This window comes from Ranitomeya variabilis, chromosome 2, assembly GCF_051348905.1.
Source record: "Ranitomeya variabilis isolate aRanVar5 chromosome 2, aRanVar5.hap1, whole genome shotgun sequence".
NCBI classification, from domain to species: domain Eukaryota; kingdom Metazoa; phylum Chordata; class Amphibia; order Anura; family Dendrobatidae; genus Ranitomeya; species Ranitomeya variabilis.
The window spans coordinates 442,880,207-442,906,761 of NC_135233.1; the positions used below are offsets into that span (position 1 = coordinate 442,880,207).

General features: G+C 42.8%; 1 protein-coding gene across 2 annotated transcripts in view; it reads right to left on the reverse strand.

The window, feature by feature from the left end:
- Nucleotides 1–26,555, reverse strand: part of LOC143806508 (uncharacterized) — a 203,831-nt gene that overhangs the window by 98,782 nt on the left and 78,494 nt on the right. For both annotated transcript variants that reach the window (XM_077287121.1, XM_077287122.1), the window contains 13 exons: nucleotides 26,151–26,352; nucleotides 25,227–25,405; nucleotides 24,948–25,076; nucleotides 24,453–24,654; nucleotides 20,607–20,785; nucleotides 20,329–20,457; nucleotides 19,830–20,031; nucleotides 17,372–17,550; nucleotides 17,091–17,222; nucleotides 16,596–16,797; nucleotides 8,347–8,525; nucleotides 8,066–8,197; nucleotides 7,571–7,772 (listed from right to left, as the gene is read on the reverse strand). In XM_077287121.1, the coding sequence (XP_077143236.1) occupies nucleotides 7,571–7,772; nucleotides 8,066–8,197; nucleotides 8,347–8,525; nucleotides 16,596–16,797; nucleotides 17,091–17,222; nucleotides 17,372–17,550; nucleotides 19,830–20,031; nucleotides 20,329–20,457; nucleotides 20,607–20,785; nucleotides 24,453–24,654; nucleotides 24,948–25,076; nucleotides 25,227–25,405; nucleotides 26,151–26,352 (2,248 nt within the window). The remainder of the gene's footprint in view (nucleotides 1–7,570; nucleotides 7,773–8,065; nucleotides 8,198–8,346; nucleotides 8,526–16,595; nucleotides 16,798–17,090; nucleotides 17,223–17,371; nucleotides 17,551–19,829; nucleotides 20,032–20,328; nucleotides 20,458–20,606; nucleotides 20,786–24,452; nucleotides 24,655–24,947; nucleotides 25,077–25,226; nucleotides 25,406–26,150; nucleotides 26,353–26,555) is intronic.

Sequence of the window (26,555 nt, forward strand, 5' to 3'; positions counted from 1 at the left end):
TCTGCACCTAAACAGAGCTGACCTGCAGTGAGGCTACCACAGGTGGCATCAGAATAGTAAAACAAGCCGGATCAAATCCTAGACTGTAGTGCAGTACCAAAGGAATCGCTATCAGACACAAGCCAGGGGGTCAGTAACGGTAAGAAGCAGATAAGCCAAAAGACAAAGGACAAAAACAGGTAAGGATACAAGCCAAGTTAAAGCCAGGGAGTCTGCACACTAAAGGGGATCACTGAGTCAAGACAGGAATAGGGGAAAACAGAGACACGGGTTCAGACAGCAAATGCAGCAAAAACAATCAGAGCAATCAGAGTCAGCTACAGCAGCACTATGCAAAAACTATAATTGACATTGCCTGCAGGAAGCAGCGGTGATAAATAGTCAACCTGAACCCAGACAGAGGCTGAGAAAGGTTAACTCTGGACATGACCAGACCGGGAAAAAGGGAAGACAGGACTCAAAACACGGTCTAGGTCATGAACGCTGGACTGCAATGTGCGGTGAAACACCGGCCACAGTCCAGTCAATCAGGATGGGTGCGCGCTGCTCACAGGCACAGATGGTAACTAGAGGTATTTATAGAAAATAATTATTTACGAGGGGCATTATAGAATAACCTCTTTAAGGAAATAGCAAAAGAAAAATGTTCACGTTCAATAGCTTAGTGCAAAGCATTACCACATCAATGCATTATCTGTAATATGGGTCCATAAGCATCACAAGCCGTTTCTATTGCTTTCTTCAAGGACGCCTAATGCAGTAGAGCCTGGGTGCAACTGAAACTTCAGTTTCCCCCTAAAACTAAACCATTGTTCAAACTGAGATCATTTCTATGTGCAATGTTCAAATTAATAAAAGGAACGCCTAAACCATACATCAGATGTCAGTGAAGGAAAGATTCAAATTGAAAATTACTATTGACAGTCAATAGGCACCAAAATTATCAGCCCAATGAGGCTGTATTCCAAATCACCCCCAAAATCAGAGTAAAATATTTATATCATAGATCTGCATGAATTTCATCATGGTCACTCAAAATGTGACTCAGTAGTGTATATGGTCCCACATGCTAGTATCCACTCCCCTCAACAAACGGGTAATCCCCTGATGAGACAGCAGATGGTGTCCTGGGAAATCTCATCTCAGGCCTCCAGACCTCGATCAGGTAATAAGTGAGCTGCAAGAAAGTATGTGAAGCTATGTGGCAGCATCTGATGCACTGATACTGTACATAATGTCCCCCAGGTTATCTCATTTGGATTCATGTCTGGGGAATATGAAGGCCAGTCAATGACATCAATGCCTTCGTTATACAGGAAATAGAAATTCGGGCCATATGATGTTGGGTGATTTTCTACACTAAGAGGAACCCAGGTCTTACAATGGCTCTAAGGATTTTGTCATCAATGTACCGTTGACCCTCACATGAAGGTTTACAGAACTCTCCAATGATAATCTTCCCAAGACCATCATTAACCCATGCCCTCATTCATTCCATGGAGCAGTTTTCTGATAGTATGTTCTGAAACATGCATACCAATAGCCTGCTGAAGGTAATATTATGGGACTTTAGCAGTGCTCCTCCTTTTCTTCCCTGCACAAAGGAGCAGATAGCACATGTATTGACTATTGATTGATGCTTTTTTATGGCCTTTTCCAGCTTTCTTTACATAATGGCTCATGTTATGATATCTGCTTGCATGGAGGTGACATATTCGAGGAGCTTGATTACCTGGATTACCTATACAACTTGATGGGCTTTAGTTACTGCCTCATGCTACCAGCAGTGACAAGAATACTAACAAAATGGAAAAATAGAAAAGAATCAGTCAGCAAGGATAAAGAGATTTTAACTATCTGGACCACGGCTGGCGAAGCCATTCCCTTTTTGGGAGTTGTTTTGTTGTTGTCACTTTCATTAATTCCACAGCAAGTGAAATTAATTCACAATCGCTGGTGCTTTCTAACTGTGCAGTTTGATATCCCTAAAGTGTAATTGATTGGGCATATGCTGTGATATACAAATGTTCTCTTACTTTAATGAGCAGTTTATCAATAAACCATCAGTGCTTTATAAGAAGTAAGCATCAGATAGCTTGGAATATCAATATCTAGACTTAGTCCTCTGACGTCTTTTAACCCCTTAACGACCTTTGACGCATACGCTGCGTCATGAAAGTCGGTGCCAAAACGACCTATGACGCAGCGTATGCGTCATGGAATGATCGCGCTCCTGCAGATCGGGTGAAAGGGTTAACTCCATTTTCACCCGATCTGCAGAGACAGGGGGAGTGGTGCTTCAGCCCAGGGGGGGTGGCTTCACCCCCCCGTGGCTACGATCGCTCTGATTGGCTGTTGAAAGTGAAACTGCCAATCAGAGCGATTTGTAATATTTCACCTAAAAAACAGGTGAAATATTACAATCCAGCCATGGCCGATGCTGCAATATCATCGGCCATGGCTGGAAAACCTGAAGTGACCACCCCCCACCCCACCGATCGCCCCCCCAGTGCTCCGGTGCGTGGTCTGGTCCCCTCCGTCCTGTGCTCCGCTGCCCCGTGCTCCTGCCCGCTCCCCCGTCCTGCTGTCCGCTCCCCCCGTCCTCCGATCACCCCCCCTGTGCTCAGATCCACCCCCCCACCACCCCTTCATACTTACCGATCCTCCCGGTGTCCGGCCGTCTCCTCGCTGGGCGCCGCCATCTTCCAAAATGGCGGGCGCATGCTCAGTACGCCCGCCGGCCGGCAGATTCCTTACAGGTACATTTTGATCGCTGTGGTAGGTTCTACCACAGCGATCAAAATAAAAAAAATAATAAATAAACCCCCCCCTTTATCACCCCCATAGATAGGGACAATAATAAAATAAAGAAAATATATATTTTTTTTTTTTCCACTAGGGTTAGGGTTAGAACTAGGGTTAGGGTTAGAACTAGGGTTAGGGTTACGGGTAGGGTTAGGGTTATGGCATGTGCGGATTTGGCAGCGGATCGGCCGCGGATCCGCAGCGGATCGGCCGCGGATCCGCAGCGGATCGGCCGCGGATCCGCAGCGGATCGGCCGCGGATCCGCAGCGGATTGGCCGCTGCGAATTCGTAGCAGTTTTCCATCAGGTTTACAGTACCGTGTACACCTATGGAAAACCAAATCCGCTGTGCCCATAATGCGGAAAATTCCGTGCAGAAACGCTGCGTTGTATTTTCCACAGCATGTCAATTCTTTGTGCGGATTCCGCAGCGTTTTACACCTGTTCCTCAATAGGAATCCGCAGGTGAAATCCGCACAAAAAAACACTGGAAATCTGCTGTAAATCCACAGGTAAAACGCAGTGCCTTTTACTTGCAGATTTTTCAAAAGTCGTGCGGAAAAATCTCACACGAATCCGCTACGTGGGCACATACCCTTAGGGTTAGGGTTGGAATTAGGGCTAGGGTTGGAATTAGGGTTACGGGTGTGTTGGGGTTAGGGTTGTGGTTAGGGGTGTGTTGGGGTTAGGGTTGGGATTAGGGTTATGGCTACAGTTGGGATTAGGGTTAGGGGTGTGTTGGGGTTAGTGTTGAAGTTAGAAATGAGGGGTTTCCACTGTTTAGGCACATCAGGGGTCTCCAAACGCAACATGGCGCCACCATTGATTCCAGCCAATCTTGCATTCAAAAAGTCAAATGGTGCTCCCTCCCTTCCAAGCCCCGACGTGTGCCCAAACAGTGGTTTACCCCCACATTTGGGGTACCAGCGTACTCAGGACAAACTGGGCAACAACTGTTGGGGTCCAATTTCTCCTGTTACCCTTGCAAAAATAAAAAATTACTTGCTAAGACATAATTTTTGAGGAAAGAAGAATGATTTTTTATTTTCACGGCTCTGCGTTGTAAACTTATGTGAAGCACTTGGGGGTTGAACGTGCTCATCACACATCTAGATACGTTCCTTGGGGGGTCTAGTTTCCAAAATGGGGTCACTTGTGGGGTGTTTCTACTGTTTAGGCACATCAGGGGCTCTGCAAATGCAACGTGACGCCCGCAGACCATTCCATCAAAGTCTGCATTTCAAATGTCACTACTTCCCTTCCGAGCCCTGACGTGCGCCCAAACAGTGGTTTACCCCCACATATGGGGTATCACTGTACTCACAACAAACATTGGGGCCCAATTTCTCCTGTTACCCTTGTGAAAATAAAAAATTGCTTGCTAAAACATATTTTTTGAGGAAAGAAAAATGATTTTTTATTTTCACGGCTCTGCGTTGTAAACTTCTGTGAAGCACTTGGGGGTTGAATGTGCTCATCACACATCTAGATAAGTTCCTTGGGGGGTCTAGTTTCCAAAATGGGGTCACTTGTGGGGTGTTTCTACTGTTTAGGCACATCAGGGGCTCTGCAAATGCAACGTGACGCCAGCAGACCATTCCATCAAAGTCTGCATTCCAAAACGTCACTACTTCCCTTCCGAACCCCGACGTGTGCCAAAACAGTGGTTTACCCCCACATATGGGGTATCAGCGTACTCAGGAGAAACTGGACAACAACTTTTGGGGTCCAATTTCTCCTGTTACCCTTGCAAAAATAAAAAATTCTGGGCTAAAAAAATATTTTTGAGGAAAGGAAACACATTTATTATTTTCACGGCTCTGCGTTATAAACTTCTGTGAAGCACTTGGGGGTTCAAAGTGCTCACCACACATCTAGATAAGTTCCTTGGGGGGTCTAGTTTCCAAAATGGAGTCACTTGTGGGGAGTTCCTACTGTTTAGGCACATCAGGGGCTCTGCAAATGCAACGTGACGCCCGCAGAGCATTCCATCAAAGTCTGCATTCCAAAACGTCACTACTTCCCTTCCGAGCCCCGGCATGTGCCCAAACAGTGGTTTACCCCCACATATGGGGTATCAGCGTACTCAGGAGAAACTGGGCAACAACTTTTGGGGTCCAATTTCTCCTGTTACCCTTGCAAAAATAAAAAATTCTGGGCTAAAAAAATATTTTTGAGGAAAGGAAACACATTTATTATTTTCACGGCTCTGCGTTATAAACTTCTGTGAAGCACTTGGGGGTTCAAAGTGCTCACCACACATCTAGATAAGTTCCTTGGGGGGTCTAGTTTCCAAAATGGAGTCACTTGTGGGGAGTTCCTACTGTTTAGGCACATCAGGGGCTCTGCAAATGCAACGTGACGCCCGCAGAGCATTCCATCAAAGTCTGCATTCCAAAACGTCACTACTTCCCTTCCGAGCCCCGGCATGTGCCCAAACAGTGGTTTACCCCCACATATGGGGTATCAGCGTACTCAGGAGAAACTGGACAACAACTTTTGGGGTCCAATTTCTCCTGTTACCCTTGCAAAAATAAAAAATTCTGGGCTAAAAAAATATTTTTGAGGAAAGGAAACACATTATTTTCACGGCTCTGCGTTATAAACTTCTGCGAAGCACTTGGGGGTTCAAAGTGCTCACCACACATCTAGATTAGTTCCTTGGGAGGTCTAGTTTCCAAAATGGGGTCACTTGTTAGGGAGCTCCAATGTTTAGGCACACAGGGGCTCTCCAAACGTGACATGGTGTCCGCTAATGATTGGAGCTAATTTTCCATTCAAAAAGCCAAATGGCGTGCCTTCCCTTCCGAGCCCTGCCGTGTGCCCAAACAGTGGTTTACCCCCACATATGGGGTATCATCGTACTCAGGACAAACTGGACAACAACATTTGGGGTCCAATTTCTCCTATTACCCTTGGAAAATTAAAAAATCCTGGGCTAAAAATCATTTTTGAGGAAAGAAAAATTATTTTTTATTTTCACGGCTCTGCGTTATAAACTTCTGTGAAGCATCTGGGGGTTATAAGTGCTCACTATGCATCTAGATAAGTTCCTTGGGGGGTCTAGTTTCCAAAATGGGGTCACGTGTAGGGGAGCTCCAATGTTTAGGCACACAGGGGCTCTCCAAACGCGACATGGTGTTCGCTAACGATTGGAGCTAATTTTCCATTCAAAAAGTCAAATGGCACGCCTCCCCTTCCGAGCCTTGCCGTGCACCCAAACAGTGGTTTACCCCCACATATGAGGTATCAACATACTCAGCAGAAATTGCCCAACAAATTTTAGGATCCATTTTATCCTGTTGCCCATGTGAAAATGAAAAAATTGAGGCTAAAAGAAATTTTGTGTGAAAAAAAAGTACTTTTTCATTTTTACGGATCAATTTGTGAAGCACCTGAGAGTTTAAAGTGCTCACTATGCTTCTAGATAAGTTCCTTGGGGGGTCTACTTTCCAAAATGGGGTCACTTGTGGGAGCGCTCCAATGTTTAGGCACACGGGGGCTCTCCAAACGTGACATGGTCTCTGCTAGCGATGGAGATCATTTTTCATTCAAAAAGTCAAATGGCGCTCCTTCCCTTCCGAGCCTTACCATGTGCCCAAACAGTGGTTTACCCCCACATGTGAGGTATCAGTGTACTCAGGAGAAATTGTCCAACAAATTTTAGGATCCATTTTATCCTGTTGCCCATGTGAAAATGAAAAAATTGAGGCTAAAATAATTTTTTTGTGAAAAAAAAGTACTGTTTCATTTTTACGGATCAATTTGTGAAGCACCTGGGGGTTTAAAGTGCTCACTATGCTTCTAGATAAGTTCCTTGGGGGGTCTAGTTTCCAAAATGGGGTCACTTGTGGGGGAGCTCCAATGTTTAGGCACACGGGGGCTCTCCAAACGCGACATGGTGTCCGCTAAAGATTGGAGCCAATTTTTCATTCAAAAAGTCAAATGGCGCTCCTTTCCTTCCAAGCCCTGCCGTATGCCCAAACAGTGGTTTACCCCCACATATGAGGTATCAGCGTACTCAGGACAAATTGGACAACATCGTTCGTGGTCCAGTTTTTCCTTTTACCCTTGGGAAAATAAAAAAATTGTTGCTAAAATATCATTTTTGTGACTAAAAAGTTAAATGTTCATTTTTTCCTTCCATGTTGCTTCTGCTGCTGTGAAACACCTGAAGGGTTAATAAACTTCTTGAATGTGGTTTTGAGCACCTTGAGGGGTGCAGTTTTTAGAATGGTGTCACTTTGGGGTATTTTCAGCCATATAGAACCCTCAAACTGACTTCAAATGTGAGGTGGTCCCTAAAAAAAATGGTTTTGTAAATTTTGTTGTAAAAATGAGAAATCACTGGTCAAATTTTAACCCTTATAACTTCCTAGCAAAAAAAAAATTTGTTTCCAAAATTGTGCTGATGTAAAGTAGACATGTGAGAAATGTTATTTATTAACTGTTTTGTGTCACATACCTCTCTGGTTTAACAGAATAAAAATTAAAAATGTGAAAATTGCGAAATTTTCAAAATTTTCGCCAAATTTCCGTTTTTTTCACAAATAAACTCAGAAATTATCGACCTAAATTTACCACTATCATGAAGCCCAATATGTCACGAAAAAACAATCTCAGAATCGCTAGGATCCGTTGAAGCGTTCCTGAGTTATTACCTCATAAAGGGACACTGGTCAGAATTGCAAAAAACGGCAAGGTCATTAAGGCCAAAATAGGCTGGGTCATGAAGGGGTTAATAATAGAAATATAGTTATGGTACCTGTACTGTAACTCGGGGTCCAGTGGTCCATTGACATAAGAATGAGACTTTGATCCATCGCCCACAAGAACACTTATCATATTTGACTCCCCAGAGTTCACGATCTGTTCTTTCTCGAATATATAGGTAACATAAGTGTCGGTGAGCTTGTTCTGAAAATCTTCGTGTGTTTTAGATAAAATTCCTTGAGGTGGGCGGTCATCTAAAAAAAAAATTGTTTTGATTCATTACATAGAAGATACGCTAGCAAACCATTTTTGTGTTATAAGATGTGCTCACTTGCCATTTTTTTATATTTTGAAATAAACACACTGCAGAAACATAAAGGCAATAATTCTATATGATATTCATTCCCAGCCCAGTTCATGAGACCCCCTCTATCTACACCCATATTATTTAACAGGGAAAGAGCTTGCCCTACGTCTATCGATGGCTGGCATGGTACAATCGTTCAATATATCTATAGTGTATTTCAGTAGAAAGCCTAGCTCTTACCGGTCATCTCTGTTGTTACTACAACAGCATACGCCACAACAGGTCCATTTGAATTGTCAAGAGGCGAGAACGTAACATCTATTGAATCCCCAAGTTCAGACTGACTGAACACAACATTGTTTTCAGTAAGACCTGTGGATCGATCATAGATAAAATATGTTAATTGGACTGAAAATATCCAAATTTAGCACAGTAATATATTTTTATACTATTCCTTTTACAATAATATATTTAAAGCAAATTTGCCAACCCACAAATGCTAATTAATACCTGTAACATACCCGTAAAAGAAGGTTCCACATAATCGATTCTTGAGTTTTCATTAACAGAATTGATAGTTTTCCTTGTTAATACAGAGGAGGGATCCATGTAACTTGTGAAAGATACTATAGATTGTTCTTCATTGATGGTGTCTGTGTTTGTGTCATACTTGATATTGTTAAATTCAGCAATACTGACCCTAAAAATCAGAAGATAATTTTATAGTTAGTGTGTTTTGTTAAAGGGGTTGTCCACTACATTCTATAATGCCCGCACCGATTTAAACCTTGTAAATAAGTATTTTTATAAATACCTTTTGTTGTCATCTGTGCCTGTGAGCGGCACTATCGCTGACCTCTCTATCGGCATCACGTGATCCCAGCTGCAGCCGCCACTGATGTCATGTCACGTTCCAGAATGCCTTGCATCACTTGGGCGTGACCCATTCGCGCACACCAATGGGGGTGGGTGGTGTTTCATCGCACGTCACAGCCCAGTTTCCAGCACGCTTGTGGCTAATGAAAGCATAGGAGAGAGGGAAAGTGCACACTGGATAGTGGGCTGTGATGTGCGGTGAAAAACTGGCCAAAGTCCAGTCAATCAGGAGGAGTGCACGCTATGGGGTTACACCCGGGTCATGCAAGGAATTTTGGAACTTAATGTGACATCAGTGGATGTCAGCAGCAGCTGCAGCCGGGGTCACGTGATGCCGACTGAAGGTCAGCGATAGCGCTGCTCACAGGCACAGATGGCAACTAGAGGTATTTATAAGAATACTTCTTTACAAGGGGCATTATAGAATAACCTCTTTACGGGAATGACAAAAGAAAATGTTCACATTCTATAGCTTAGTGCAAAGCATTAACACATCAATGCATTATCTGTAATATGGGTCCATAAGCATCACAAGCCGTTTATATTGCTTTCTTCGAGAATATCTAATGCAGTAGAGCATTGGTGCAACTGAAACTTCGGTTTTCCCCCAAAACGAATCCATTGTTCACATTGAAATAATTTATATGTACAATGTTCAAATTAATAAAAGGCATGCCTAAACCATACATCAGATATCAATCAAGGAAAGATTCAAATTGAAAATTACTATTGACAGTCAATAGACACCAAAATTATCAGCCCAATGAGGCTGTATTCCAAATCACCCCCCAAATCAGAGTAAAATATTTATATCATAGATTTGAGTGAATTTCATCATGGTCACTCAAAATGTGACTCAGTTGTGTATATGGTCCCACATGCTAGTATCCACTCCCCTCAACATATGGGTTTGCCCCTAATGAGACAGCAGATGGTGTCCTGGGAAATCTCATTTCAGGCCTCCAGACCTCTATCAGGTAATAAGTGAGCTGCAAGAAAGTATGTGAAGCTATGTGGCAGCATCTGATGCACTGATACATAATGTCCCCCAGATTATCTCAATACGATTCATGTCTGGGGAATATGAGGGCCAGTCAATCACATCAATGCGTTTGTTATACAGGAAATACAAGTACGGGCCATATGATGCTGGACGTTTTTCTACACTAGGAGGAACCCAGGTCTTCCAATGGCTCTAAGAATTTTGTCAGCAAAGGACCGATGACTCTCACATGAAGGTTCACAGAACGCTCCAATTATATGTTTCCCTAGGCCATCATTAACCCATTGCCGAACCTGCCATGCTGAATGTTTATGCAGGCAATATAATGTTCACCATGGTGTCTGTAGTGTTATGGTTCTCAATGGCAAGAGAACATAGCCCAGCAAACATACGAACTAGCTCTTGGAAGGATGGAAACTAAACTGACCATGAACTAAACCTGCCGCACAACTAACAGTAGCCAGGTAGCGTAGCCTGCGTTTTATCCCTAGACGCCCAGCGCCGGCCGGAGGACTAACTAATCCTGGCAGAGGAAAATATAGTCCTGGCTCACCTCTAGAGAAATTTCCCCGAAAGGCAGACAGAGGCCCCCACAAATATTGGCGGTGATTTTAGATGAAATGACAAACGTAGTATGAAAATAGGTTTAGCAAAATTGAGGTCCGCTTACTAGATAGCAGGAAGACAGAAAGGGCACTTTCATGGTCAGCTGAAAACCCTATCAAAATACCATCCTGAAATTACTTTAAGACTCTAGTATTAACTCATAACATCAGAGTGGCAATTTCAGATCACAAGAGCTTTCCAGACACAGAAACGAAACTACAGCTGTGAACTGGAACAAAATGCAAAAACAAACAAGGACTAAGTCCAACTTAGCTGGGAGTTGTCTAGCAGCAGGAACATGCACAGAAAGGCTTCTGATTACAATGTTGACCGGCATGGAAGTGACAGAGGAGCAAGGCTAAATAGCGACTCCCACATCCTGATGGAAACAGGTGAACAGAGAGGATGATGCACACCAGTTCAATTCCACCAGTGGCCACCGGGGGAGCCCAAAATCCAATTTCACAACAGTACCCCCCCCTCAAGGAGGGGGCACCGAACCCTCACCAGAAACACCAGGGCGATCAGGATGAGCCCTATGAAAGGCACGGACCAAATCGGAGGCATGAACATCAGAGGCAGTCACCCAAGAATTATCCTCCTGACCGTATCCCTTCCATTTGACCAGATACTGGAGTTTCCGTCTGGAAACACGGGAGTCCAAGATTTTTTCCACAACGTACTCCAACTCGCCCTCAACCAACACCGGAGCAGGAGGCTCAACGGAAGGCACAACCGGTACCTCATACCTGCGCAATAATGACCGATGAAAAACATTATGAATAGAAAAAGATGCAGGGAGGTCCAAACGGAAGGACACAGGGTTAAGAATCTCCAATATCTTGTACGGGCCGATGAACCGAGGCTTAAACTTGGGAGAAGAAACCCTCATAGGGACAAAACGAGAAGACAACCACACCAAGTCCCCAACACAAAGCCGAGGACCAACCCGACACCGGCGGTTGGCAAAAAGCTGAGTCTTCTCCTGGGACAACTTCAAATTGTCCACTACCTGCCCCCAAATCTGATGCAACCTCTCCACCACAGCATCCACTCCAGGACAATCCGAAGATTCCACCTGACCAGAAGAAAATCGAGGATGAAACCCCGAATTACAGAAAAAGGGAGACACCAAGGTGGCAGAACTGGCCCGATTATTGAGGGCAAACTCCGCTAAAGGCAAAAAAGCAACCCAATCATCCTGATCTGCAGACACAAAACACCTCAAATATGTCTCCAAGGTCTGATTCGTCCGCTCGGTCTGGCCATTAGTCTGAGGATGGAAAGCAGACGAGAAAGACAAATCTATGCCCATCCTAGCACAGAATGCTCGCCAAAATCTAGACACGAATTGGGTACCTCTGTCAGAAACGATATTCTCCGGAATACCATGCAAACGGACCACATTTTGAAAAAACAGAGGAACCAACTCGGAAGAAGAAGGCAACTTAGGCAGGGGAACCAAATGGACCATCTTAGAGAAACGATCACACACCACCCAGATGACAGACATCTTCTGAGAAACAGGAAGATCCGAAATAAAATCCATCGAGATGTGCGTCCAGGGCCTCTTCGGGATAGGCAAGGGCAACAACAATCCACTAGCCCGAGAACAACAAGGCTTGGCCCGAGCACAAACGTCACAAGACTGCACGAAGCCTCGCACATCTCGAGACAGGGAAGGCCACCAGAAGGACCTTGCCACCAAATCCCTGGTACCAAAGATTCCAGGATGACCTGCCAACGCAGAAGAATGAACCTCAGAAATGACTTTACTGGTCCAATCATCAGGAACAAACAGTCTACCAGGTGGGCAACGATCAGGTCTATCCGCCTGAAACTCCTGCAAGGCCCGCCGCAGGTCTGGAGAAATGGCAGACAATATCACTCCATCCTTAAGGATACCTGTAGGTTCAGAATTACCAGGGGAGTCAGGCTCAAAACTCCTAGAAAGGGCATCCGCCTTAACATTCTTAGAACCCGGCAGGTAGGACACCACAAAATTAAACCGAGAGAAAAACAACGACCAGCGCGCCTGTCTAGGATTCAGGCGTCTGGCGGACTCAAGATAAATTAGATTTTTGTGGTCAGTCAATACCACCACCTGATGTCTAGCCCCCTCAAGCCAATGACGCCACTCCTCAAAAGCCCACTTCATGGCCAAAAGCTCCCGATTCCCAACATCATAATTCCGCTCGGCGGGCGAAAATTTACGCGAGAAAAAAGCACAAGGTCTCATCACGGAGCAATCGGAACTTCTCTGCGACAAAACCGCCCCAGCTCCGATTTCAGAAGCGTCGACCTCAACCTGAAAAGGAAGAGCAACATCAGGCTGACGCAACACAGGGGCGGAAGAAAAGCGGCGCTTAAGCTCCCGAAAGGCCTCCACAGCAGCAGGGGACCAATCAGCAACATCAGCACCCTTCTTAGTCAAATCAGTCAATGGTTTAACAACATCAGAAAAACCAGCAATAAATCGACGATAAAAGTTAGCAAAGCCCAAAAATTTCTGAAGACTCTTAAGAGAAGAGGGTTGCGTCCAATCACAAATAGCCTGAACCTTGACAGGATCCATCTCGATGGAAGAGGGGGAAAAAATATATCCCAAAAAGGAAATCTTTTGAACCCCAAAAACGCACTTAGAACCCTTCACACACAAGGAGTTAGACCGCAAAACCTGAAAAACCCTCCTGACCTGCTGGACATGAGAGTCCCAGTCATCCGAAAAAATCAAAATATCATCCAGATACACAATCATAAATTTATCCAAATAATCACGGAAAATGTCATGCATAAAGGACTGAAAGACTGAAGGGGCATTTGAAAGACCAAAAGGCATCACCAAATACTCAAAGTGGCCCTCGGGCGTATTAAATGCGGTTTTCCACTCATCCCCCTGCTTAATTCGCACCAAATTATACGCCCCACGAAGATCTATCTTAGAGAACCACTTGGCCCCCTTTATGCGAGCAAACAAATCAGTCAGCAGTGGCAACGGATATTGATATTTAACCGTGATTTTATTCAAAAGCCGATAATCAATGCACGGCCTCAAAGAGCCATCTTTCTTAGCCACAAAGAAAAAACCGGCTCCTAAGGGAGATGACGAAGGACGAATATGTCCCTTTTCCAAGGACTCCTTTATATATTCTCGCATAGCAGCATGTTCAGGCACAGACAGATTAAATAAACGACCCTTAGGGTATTTACTACCCGGAATCAAATCTATGGCACAATCGCACTCCCGGTGCGGAGGTAATGAACCAAGCTTAGGTTCTTCAAAAACGTCACGATATTCAGTCAAGAATTCAGGAATCTCAGAGGGAATAGATGATGAAATGGAAACCACAGGTACGTCCCCATGTGTCCCCTTACATCCCCAGCTTAACACAGACATAGCTTTCCAGTCAAGGACTGGGTTATGAGATTGCAGCCATGGCAATCCAAGCACCAACACATCATGTAGGTTATACAGCACAAGAAAGCGAATAATCTCCTGGTGATCCGGATTAATCCGCATAGTTACTTGTGTCCAGTATTGTGGTTTATTGCTAGCCAATGGGGTGGAGTCAATCCCCTTCAGGGGTATAGGAGTTTCAAGAGGCTCCAAATCATACCCACAGCGTTTGGCAAAGGACCAATCCATAAGACTCAAAGCGGCGCCAGAGTCGACATAGGCATCCGCGGTAATAGATGATAAAGAACAAATCAGGGTCACAGATAGAATAAACTTAGACTGTAAAGTGCCAATTGAAACAGACTTATCAAGCTTCTTAGTACGCTTAGAGCATGCTGATATAACATGAGTTGAATCACCGCAATAGAAGCACAACCCATTTTTTCGTCTAAAATTCTGCCGTTCACTTCTGGACAGAATTCTATCACATTGCATATTCTCTGGCGTCTTCTCAGTAGACACCGCCAAATGGTGCACAGGTTTGCGCTCCCGCAGACGCCTATCGATCTGGATAGCCATTGTCATGGACTCATTCAGACCCGCAGGCACAGGGAACCCCACCATAACATCCTTAATGGCATCAGAGAGACCCTCTCTGAAATTCGCCGCCAGGGCGCACTCATTCCACTGAGTAAGCACAGCCCATTTACGGAATTTCTGGCAGTATATTTCAGCTTCGTCTTGCCCCTGAGATAGGGACATCAAGGCCTTTTCCGCCTGAAGTTCTAACTGAGGTTCCTCATAAAGCAACCCCAAGGCCAGAAAAAACGCATCCACATTGAGCAACGCAGGATCCCCTGGAGCCAATGCAAAAGCCCAATCCTGAGGGTCGCCCCGGAGCAAAGAAATCACAATCCTGACCTGCTGAGCAGGATCTCCAGCAGAGCGAGATTTCAGGGACAAAAACAACTTGCAATTATTTTTGAAATTTTGAAAGCAAGATCTATTCCCCGAGAAAAATTCAGGCAAAGGAATTCTAGGTTCAGATATAGGAACATGAACAACAAAATCTTGTAAGTTTTGAACTTTCGTGGTGAGATTATTCAAACCTGCAGCTAAACTCTGAATATCCATTTTAAACAGGTGAACACAGAGCCATTCCAGGATTAGAAGGAGAGAGAGAGAGAAAGGCTGCAATATAGGCAGACTTGCAAGAGATTCAATTACAAGCACACTCAGAACTGAGAAAAAAAAAAAAAAAAAAAAAAAATCTTCAGCAGACTTCTCTTTTCTCTCCTTTCTCTGTAAATTAATTTAACCCTTTTAGGCCGGTCAAACTGTTATGGTTCTCAATGGCAAGAGAACATAGCCCAGCAAACATACGAACTAGCTCTTGGAAGGATGGAAACTAAACTGACCATGAACTAAACCTGCCGCACAACTAACAGTAGCCGGGTAGCGTAGCCTGCGTTTTATCCCTAGACGCCCAGCGCCGGCCGGAGGACTAACTAATCCTGGCAGAGGAAAATATAGTCCTGGCTCACCTCTAGAGAAATTTCCCCGAAAGGCAGACAGAGGCCCCCACAAATATTGGCGGTGATTTTAGATGAAATGACAAACGTAGTATGAAAATAGGTTTAGCAAAATTGAGGTCCGCTTACTAGATAGCAGGAAGACAGAAAGGGCACTTTCATGGTCAGCTGAAAACCCTATCAAAATACCATCCTGAAATTACTTTAAGACTCTAGTATTAACTCATAACATCAGAGTGGCAATTTCAGATCACAAGAGCTTTCCAGACACAGAAACGAAACTACAGCTGTGAACTGGAACAAAATGCAAAAACAAACAAGGACTAAGTCCAACTTAGCTGGGAGTTGTCTAGCAGCAGGAACATGCACAGAAAGGCTTCTGATTACAATGTTGACCGGCATGGAAGTGACAGAGGAGCAAGGCTAAATAGCGACTCCCACATCCTGATGGAAACAGGTGAACAGAGAGGATGATGCACACCAGTTCAATTCCACCAGTGGCCACCGGGGGAGCCCAAAATCCAATTTCACAACACTGTAGACTCTTTCATGTCTGCCAAGGGTTCATTGTCACCTGTTCTCATCTGAGAAGAGAACAGGATGGTAATGGACCTGCGTATTCTAGTGTTTTCTGCGGAATGTCAATCAGCCGCATGATCCTGCTACATGATGTCAGGCCCTCATTCATTCCATGGAGCCATTTTCTGACCGTATATTCTGAAACACGCATACCAATAGCCTGCTGAAGGTAATATTATGGGACGTTAGCAGTGCTCCTAGTGTTCTCCCTTGTACAAAGGAGCAGATAGCACATCTATTAGATTGATGCCTTTTTATAGCCCTTTCCAGCTTTCTTTAAGTATCTGCTCATGTTGTAATATCTGCTTGCATGGAGGTGACATATTTGAGGAGCTTGATTACCTGGATTACCTATACAACTTGATGAGCTTTAGCTACTGCCTCATGCTACCAGCAGTGACAAGAACACTAACAAAATGGAAAAATAGAAAAGAATCAGTCAGGAAGGATAAAGAGATTTTCACTTTCTGTCTGGACTACGACTGGCGAAACCATTCCCTTTTTGGGAGTTGTTTTGTTGTTGTCACTTTCATTAATTCCAGACCAAGTGAAATTAATTCACAATCGCTTGTACTTTCTAACTGTGCAGTTTGATATCCCTGAAGTTTAATTGACTTGGGCATATGCTGTGATATGCAAATGTTCTCTTAATCTAATGAGTAGTGTATCAATAATCCATCAGTGCTCTATAAGAAGTAGGCACCAGATAGCTTGGAATATCAATATCTAGACTTAGTCCTCTGACATCTTTTAATAATAGAAATATAGTTATGGTACCTGTACTGTAACTCGGGGTCCAGTGGTCCATTGACATAAGAATGAGTCTTTGATCCATCTCCCACAAGAACACTTATCATATTTGACTCCCCAGAACTCACAATCTGTTCTTTCTCCAATATATAGGTGACATAAGTGTCGGTGAGCTTGTTCTGAAAATCCTCGTATGTTTTAGATAAAATTCCTTGAGGTGGGTGGTCATCTAAAAAAAATAGTTTAGATTCATTACATAGAAGATACTCTAGAAAACCATGATTATGTTATAAGATGTGCTCACCTACCATTTTTCATATTTTGGAAAAAACACACTGCAGAAACATTATAAAGGCAATAATTCTATATGATATTCATTCCCAGCCCAGTTCATGAGACCCCCTCTATTTATACCCATATTATTTAACAGGGAAAGAGGTTGCCCTAAATCTATCGATGGCTGGCATGGAACAATCGTTCAATATATCTATACTGTATTTCAGTAGAAAGCCTAGCTCTTACCGGTCATCTCTGTTGTTACTACAACAGCATACGCCACAACAGGTCCATTTGAATTGTCAAGAGGCGAGAACGTAACATCTATTGAATTCCCAAGTTCAGACTGACTGAACACAATGTTGTTTTCAGTAAGACCTGTGGATAAATCATAGATAAAATATGTTCATTGGATAGAAAATATCCAAATTTATCATAGTAATATATTATTATACTATTACTTTTATAGTAAAATCTTTAAAGGAAATTTGCCAACCCACAATTACTAATTAATATTTGTAACATACCCGTAAAAGAAGGTTCAACGTAGTCAATTCTTGAGATTTCATTAACAGAATAGATAGTTTTCCTTGTTAATACAGAGGAAGGATCCATGTAACTTGTGAAAGATACTCTAGATTGTTCTTCATTGATGGTGTCTGTGTTTGTGTCATACTTGATATTATTAAATCCAGCAATACTGACCCTAAAAATCAGAAGATAATTTTATAGTTAGTGTGTTTTGTTAAAGGGGTTGTCCATTACATTCTATAATGCCCCCAACGATTTAAACCTTGTAAATAAGTATTTTTATGAATACCATTTGTTGTCATCTGTGCCTGTGAGCGGCACTATCGCTGACCGCTCAATCGACATCACGCGATCCCGGCTGCCGCCACTAATGTCATGATAGATTCCAGAATGCCTTGCATCACCCGAGCGTGACCCATTCACGCTCACCCATGGGGGTGGGCGGCGTTTCACCACATGTCACAGCGCAGTATCCAGCACACTACAGCTGCAGCCGGTGTCACGTGGTGCTGAGTATGAGGTCAGCGATGGAACTGCTCATAGGCACAGATGACAACTAGAGTCATTTAAGAAAATACTTCTTTACAAGGGGCATTATAGAATAACCTCGTTAAGGGAATGACAAAAGAAAAATGTTCACATTCTATAGCTTAGTGCAAAGCATTATCACATCAATACATTATCTGTAATATGGGGCAATAAGCATCACAAGCCATTTATATTGCTTACTTCAAGGACGCCCAATGCAGTAGAGCTTGGGTGCACCTGAAACTTCAGTTTCTCCCCCAAAACGAATCCATTGTTCACATTGAGATAATTTCTATGTACAATGTTAAAATTAATAAAAGGAACGCTTAAACCATGCAACATATCTCAGTGAAGGAAATATTCAAATTGAAAATTAATATTGACAGTCAATAGACAACAAAATTATCAGCCCAATGAGGCTGTATTCCAAATCAAGCCCAGAATCAGAGTAAAATATTTATATCATAGATCTGGGTGAAATTCATCATGGTGACTCAAAATGTGACTCAGTAGTGTATATGGTCCCACATGCTAGTATCCAATCCCCTCAACGTATGAGTATGCCCCTAATGAGACAGCAGATGGTGTCTTGGGAAATCTCATCTCAGGCCTCCAGACCTCGATCAGGTAGTAAGTGAGCTGCAAGAAAGTATGTGAAGCTATGTGGCAGCATCAGATTATCTCATTTGGATTCATATCTGGGGAATATGAAGGCCAGTCGATGAAATCAATGCCTTTGTTATACAGGAACAATGTACAAAATCGGGCCATATGATGCCAGGCATTTCATTAGCAAAGTAACAATGACTCTCATATGAAGGTTTGCAGAACAATCCAAGGATATGCTTCCCTAGACCATCATTAACCCATTGCCGAACCAGCCATGCTGAATGATTATGCAGGCAATATAATGTTCACCATGGTGTCTGTAGACTCTTTCATGTCTGCCAAGGGTTCATTGTCACCTGCTCTTATCTGAGAAGAGAACAGGATGGTAATGGACCTGCGTATTCTGGCATTTTCTGTTGAATATCAATCAACCTGCATGATCCCGCTACATGACGTTAGGCCCTCATTGATTCCATGGAGCCGTTTTCTGACAGTATGTTCTGAAACACGCATACCAATAGCCTGCTGACGGTAATATTATGGGACTTTAGCAGTGCTCCTCCTTTTCTTCCCTGCACAAAGGAGCAGATAGCGCATCTATTGGATTGATGCCTTTTTATGGCCCTTTCCAGCTTTGTTTACGGAACAGCTCATGTTGTGATATCTGCTTGCATGGACATGACATATTCAAGGAGTTTGATTACCTGGATTACCTATACAATTTCATGGGCTTTAGTTACTGCCTTATGCTACCAGCAGTGACAAGAACACTTACAAAATGGAAAAATATTAAATAATCAGTCAGGAAGGTTAAAGAGATTTTAACTGTCTGGATCACCACTGGCGAAACCATTCCCTTTTTTGGAGTTGTTTTGTTGTTGTCTCTTCACTTGTTGTCACTTGCATTAAGTCCAAAGCAAGTGAAATTAATTCGCAATCACTTGTGCTTTCTAACTGTCCAGTTGGAAAAATGGATACATTCAAAAATAGAAAAGAGATTTTAACTTTCTGTCTGGACCACCACACTGATGAAACCATTCCCTTTTTGGGAGTTGTTTTGTTGTCACTTTCATTGATTCCAGAGCAAGTGAAATGAATTCACAATCACTTGTACTTTCTAACTGTGCAGTTTGATATCCCTGAAGTTTAATTGACTTGGGCATATGTTGTGATATGCAAATGTTCTCTTAATCTAATGAGCAGTGTATCAATAATCCATCAGTGCTTTATAAGAAGTAGGCATCAGATAGCTTGGAATATCTATATCTAGACTTAGTCCTCTGACGTCTTTTAATAATAGAAATATAGTTATGGTACCTGTACTGTAACTCGGGGTCCAGTGGTCCATTGAAATAAGAATGAGACTTTGATCCATCTCCCACAAGAACACTTATCATATTTGACTCCCCAGAACTCACGATCTGTTCTTTCTCCAATATATAGGTGACATAAGTGTCGGTGAGCTTGTTCTGAAAATCCTCGTATGTTTTAGATAAAATTCCTTGAGGTGGGTGGTCTTCTAAAAAGAAACATAGTTTCGATTCATTACATAGAAGATACTCTAGCAAACCATGATTGTATTATAAGATGTGCTCACCTGCCATTTTTTATATTTTGGAATATACACACTGCAGAAACATTATAAAGGTAATAATTCTATATGATATTCATTCCCAGCCCAGTTCATGAGACCCCCCTCTATTGATAGCAATACTATTTAACAGGGAAAGAGGTTGCCCAACGTGTATCGATGGCTGGCATGCTACAATCGTTCAATATATCTATAGTGTATTTCAGTAGAAAGCCTAGCTCTTACCGGTCATCTCTGTTGTTACTACAACAGCATACGCCACAACAGGTCCATTTGAATTGTCAAGAGGCGAGAACGTAACATCTATTGTATCCCCAAGTTCAGACTGACTGAACACAATGTTTTCAGTGAGACCTGTGGATAGATCATAGACAAAATATGTTCATTGGATTGAAAATATCCAAATTTATCATAGTAATATATTATTATACTATTCCTTTTATAGTAAAATATTTAAAGGGAATTTGCCAACCCACAAATGCTAATTAATATCTGTAACATACCCGTAAAAGAAGGTTCCCTGTAATCAATTCTTGAAATTTCATTAACAGAATTTATATTTTTCCTTGTTAATACAGAGGAGGGATCCATGTAACTTGTGAAAGATACTCTAGATTGTTCTTCATTGATGGTGTCTGTGTTTGTGTCATACTTGATATTATTAAATCCAGCAATACTGACCCTAAAAATCAGAAGATAATTTTATAGTTAGAGTGTTTTGTTAAAGGGGTTGTCCACTACAATCTATAATGCCCCCACCGAAATAAAACCTTCTAAATAAGTCATCTGTGCTTGTGAGCGGCACTATCTCTGACCACTCAGTCGGCATCACGTGATCCCAGCTGCAGCCGCCACTGATGTGATGAAACTTTCCAGAGTGCCTTGCATCACCCAGGCGTGACCCATTCGCGCACACCAATGGGGAAGGTGGTGTTTCACCGCACATCACAGCCCAGTATCCAGCGCGCTTGTGGCTAATGGAAGCATAGGAGAGAGGGAAAGTGGACACTGGATACTGGGCTGTGATGTGCTGTGAAACACCGGCCGCAGTCCAGTCGATCAGGATGGGTGTGCGCAACTGGGTCACTCCCAGGTCATGCAAGGCTTTCTGGAACTTAATGTGACGTCAGCGGCAGATGGAGCTGGGGTCACTTGATGCCAAGCAAGAGGTCAGTGATAGCGCTGCTCACAGGCACAGATGGCAACTAGAGGTATTTATAGGAATACTTCTTTACAAGGGGCATTATAGAATAACCTCTTTAAGGGAATGACAAGCGAAAAATGTTCACATTCTATAGCTTAGTGCAAAGCATTATCACATCAATGAATTATCTGTAATATGGGTCCATAAGTATTAAAAGCTGTTTATATTGCTTTTTTCAAGGACGTCTAATGCAGTAGAGCCTGGGTGCAACTGAAACTTCTGTTGCCCCCCAAACAAATCCATTGTTCACATTGAGATAATTTCTATGTGCAATGTTAAAATTAGTAAAACGAACACCTAAACCATACATCAGATCTCAATGAAGGAAAGATTCAAATTGAAAATTACTATTGACAGTCAATAGACACCAAAATTATCAGCCCGATTAGGCTGTATTCCAAATCACCCCCCAAATCAGAGTAAAATATTTATATGATAGATCTGTGTGAATTTCATCATGGTCACTCAAAATGTGACTTAGTAGTGTATATGGTCCCACATGCTAATATCCACTCCCCTCAACATACGGGTATGCCCCTGATGAGACAGCAGATGGTGTCCTGGGAAATCTCATCTCAGGCCTCCAGACCTCGATCAGGTAATAAGTGAGCTGCAAGAAAGTATGTGAAGCTATGTGGCAGCATCAGATTATCTCAATTGGATTCATGTCTAGGGAATATGAAAGCCAGTCAATGACATCAATGCCTTCGTTATGCAGGAAATAAAAATTCAGGCCATATGATGCATTGAGTTTTTCTACACTAGGAGGAACCCAGGTCTTACAATGGCTCCAAAGATTTTGTCAACAAAGTACCATTGACCCTCACATGAAGGTTTACAGAACTCTAAAATGATATGCTTCCCTAGAGCATCATTAACCCATTGCCGAACCTGCCATGCTGAATGATTATGCAGGCAATATAATGTTCAACATGGTGTCTGTAGACTCTTTCATGTCTGCCAAGGGTTCATTGAGACCTGTCTCATCTGAGAAGAGAACAGGATGGTAATGGACCTGCGTATTCTGTTGTTTTTTGTTGAATGTCAATCAGCCTGCATGATCCTGCTACATGAAGTCTGGCCCTCATTCATTCCATGGAGCCGTTTTCTGACAGTTTGTTCTGAAACAGGCATACCAATAGCCTGCTGAAGGTAATATTATGGGACTTTAGCACTGCTCCTCCTTTTCTTCCCTGCACAAAGGAGCAGATAGCACATCTATTGGATTGATGCCTTTTTATGGCCCTTTCCAGCTTTGGTAATCATGCCTGAAGAAGGAGCCACTGTGCTCTGAAAGCTTGCAAACATATTATTTTCTGGTTAGCCAATAAAGGTATCACTCCTAGAATACTTCTGTCATCATTGGGCAGAAAAGTATTCACATCGATTTTTCTGGCTAACACGGTACCACAATACAATTTGTTATTGTACATCATCAGCTTTGTTTACGGAACAGATCATGTTGTGATATCTGCTTGCATGGACGTGACATATTCGAGGAGCTTGATCACCTGGATTACCTATACAACTTAATGGGCTTTAGTTACTGCATCATGCTTTCTTGAATTTTTCCTTTTTTGGTGTTTTTCATGTTAGAGTAGGACGGGCAAAACGTAAGGACCCTTGGCGCGGGTTGCCGGCTTGCATATTATGGCCAGAATATCAACTAATACCTTACATATATTTATATGTTTTGTTTTGCATGTATATTTTTTGCAGGGTGCAGTTGGGCCCAAATGGTTCTGTACACTGTGGCCTCTGTTCACACAGGATGCATTTTAGCACTGGGCAGCAAGCCACAGGGCGTCATTAATAGGCTGGAGCCAGATGCTTTGCATTCCTTGTGTGAACACGTCACATACAGAGTATGTATCTTAGTGCATTGGTGTGCCACACGGCCAAACCCTTATTGAAGGCTGGCTGTTTCATTAGGTATTGCACCTGTGCATTTGCTATTTTATTTGGGTCCGCTGCACCCTGCTTGTGCATTTGTATTGAGGCCCATTGAGACAGGTAAGCATCTCTGCCTGTTTTTGGTGTATTTGCATCATGCTACCAGCAGTGACAAAACACTAACAAAATGTTAAAATAGAAAATAATCAGTCAGGAAGGATAAAGAGATTTTAACTGTCTGGACCACCATTGGCGAAACCATTCCATTTTTGGGAGTTGTTTTGTTGTTGTCTCTTTCATTAATTCAAATGAAATTAATTCACAATCGCTTGTGCTTTCTAACTGTGCAGTCTGATATCCCTGAAGTGTAAATGACTTGGGCACATGCTGTGATATGCAAATGTTCTCTTAATCTAATGAGCAGTGTTTCGATAATCCATCAGTGCTTTATAAAGGTACCTTCACACGAAGCGACACTGCAGCGATAGCGACAACGATGCCGATCGCTGCAGTGTCGCTGTTTGATCGCTGGGGAGCTGTCACACAGACCGCTCTCCAGCGACCAACGATGCCGAGGTCCCCGGGTAACCAGGGTAAACATCGGGTTGCTAAGCGCAGGGCCGCGCTTAGTAACCCGATGTTTACCCTGGTTACCAGCGTAAAAGTAAAAAAAACAAACAGTACATGCTCACCTGCGCGTCCCCCAGCGTCTGCTTCCTGACACTGACTGAGCTCCGGCCCTAACAGCACAGCGGTGACGTCACCGCTGTGCTTTCACTTTCGGGCCGGCGCTCAGTAAGTGTCAGGAAGCAGACGCCGGGGGACGCGCAGGTGAGTATGTACTGTTTGTTTTTTTTACTTTTACGCTGGTAACCAGGGTAAACATCGGGTTACTAAGCGCGGCCCTGCGCTTGGTAACCCGATGTTTACCCTGGTTACCAGTGTAAAACATCGCTGGTATCGTTGCTTTTGCTTTCAAACACAACGATACACGGCGATCGGACGACCAAATAAAGTTCTGGACTTTATTCAGCGACCAGCGACATCACAGCAGGATCCTGATCGCTGCTGCGTGTCAAACTAAACGATATCGCTAGCGAGGACGCTGCAAGGTCACGGATCGCTAGCGATATCGTTACAAAGTCGTTTCGTGTGAAGGTACCTTTAGAAGTAGGCACCAGATAGCTTGGAATATCAATAGCTAGACTTAGTCCTCTGACGTCTTTTAATGATAGAAATACAGTTATGGTACCTGTACTGTAACTCGGGGTCCAGTGGTCCATTGACATAAGAATGAGTCTTTGATCCATCTCCCACAAGAAAACTTATCATATTTGGCTGCCCAGAACTCACGATCTGTTCTTTCTCCAATATATAGGTGACATAAGTGTCTGTGAGCTTGTTCTGAAAATCCTCGTATGTTTTAGATAAAATTCCTTGAGGTGGGTGGTTATCTAAAAAAATAGCTTAGATTCATCACATAGAAGATGCTCTAGCAATCCATGATTGTGTTATAAGATGCGCTCACCTGCCATTTTTTTATATTTTGGAATAAACACACTGCAGAAACATTATAAAGGCAATAATTCTATATGATATTCATTCCCAGCCCAGTTCATGAGACCCCCTCTATTTACACCCATACTATTTAACAGGGAAAGAGGTTGCCCTACGTCTATCGATGGCTGGCATGCTACAATCGTTCAATATATCTATAGTGTATTTCAGTAGAAAGCCTAGCTCTTACCGGTCATCTCTGTTGTTACTACAACAGCATACGCCACAACAGGTCCATTTGAATTGTCAAGAGGCGAGAACGTAACATCTATTGTATCCCCAAGTTCAGACTGACTGAACACAATGTTTTCAGTGAGACCTGTTGATAGATCATAGACAAAATATGTTCATTCGATTGAAAAATATCCAAATTTAACACAGTAATATATTTTTATACTATTCCTTTTATAGGAAAATGTTTAAAGGAAATTTGCCAACCCACAAATGCTAATTAATATCTGTAACATACCCGTAAAAGAAGGTTCCACATAATCGATTCTTGAGATTTCATTAACAGAATGGATAGTTTTCCTTGTTAATACAGAGGAGGGATCCATGTAACTTGTGAAAGATACTCTAGATTGTTCTTCATTGATGGTGTCTGTGTTTGTGTCATACTTGATATTATTAAATCCAGCAATACTGACCCTAAAAATCAGAACATAATTTTATAGCTAGTGTGTTTTGTTAAAGGGGTTGTCCACTATATTCTATAATGCTCCCACCGATTTAAACCTTCTAAAAAAGTCATCTGTGCCTGTGAGCGGCGCTATCGCTGACCGCTCAATCGGCATCACGCGATCCCGGTTGCAGTTGCCACTGATGTCACGTCAAGTTCCAGAATGTCTTGCTTCAATCAGGCGTGACCCATTCCTGCACACACATAGGGGTGGGTGGTGTTTCACACATCACACTTCACAGCCCAGTATGCAGCGCGCTTGCGGCTAATGAAAGCAAAGGAGAGAAGGAAAGCGCATTCTGGATTCTGAGCTGTGATGTGCGGTGAAAAACCGACCACAGTTCAATCAATCAGGATGGGTCACGCCCGAGTCATGCGAGTCATTGTGGAACTTAAACGTGACTCAGCGGATGTCAGCGGCAGCTGCAGCTGAGCTTACGTGATGCCAAGAGGTTGTTGTCACTTTCATTAATTCCAGAGCAAGTGAAATTAATTCGCAATCGCTTGTACTTTCTAACTGTGCAGTTTGATATCCCTGAAGTGTAATTGACTTGGGCATATGCCATGATATGCAAAAGTTCTCTTAATTTCATGAGCAGTGTATCGATAATCCATCAGTGCTTTTATAAGAAGTAAGCATCAGATAACTTGGAATATCAATATCTAGACTTAGTCCTCTGACGTCTTTTAATAATAGAAATATAGTTATTGTACCTGTACTGTAACTCTGGGTCCAGTGGTCCATTGAAATAAGAGTGAGTCTTTGATCCATCTCCCACAAGAACACTTATCATATTTGACTGCCCAGAACTCACGATCTGTTCTTCCTCGAATATATAGGTGACATAAGTGTCGGTGAGCTTGTTCTTAAAATCGTTGTATGTTTTAGATAAAATTCCTTGAGTTGGATGGTCATCTAAAAGCAAAACTCAATAGTTTACACTTATAAAATGAAAGATCCAAAATTGATACAGGTTTTTTTATTTTTACTACTTGTTTACAAGACAAAATATCACTATCTGTTCCATTTTGGGGTATGTGTGTTTGTACTGCAGTTTGAGGAAGACTTGCCAACACAACCATAAGAAGGGGTTAAATTGTTAGTTGATAACAATGAAA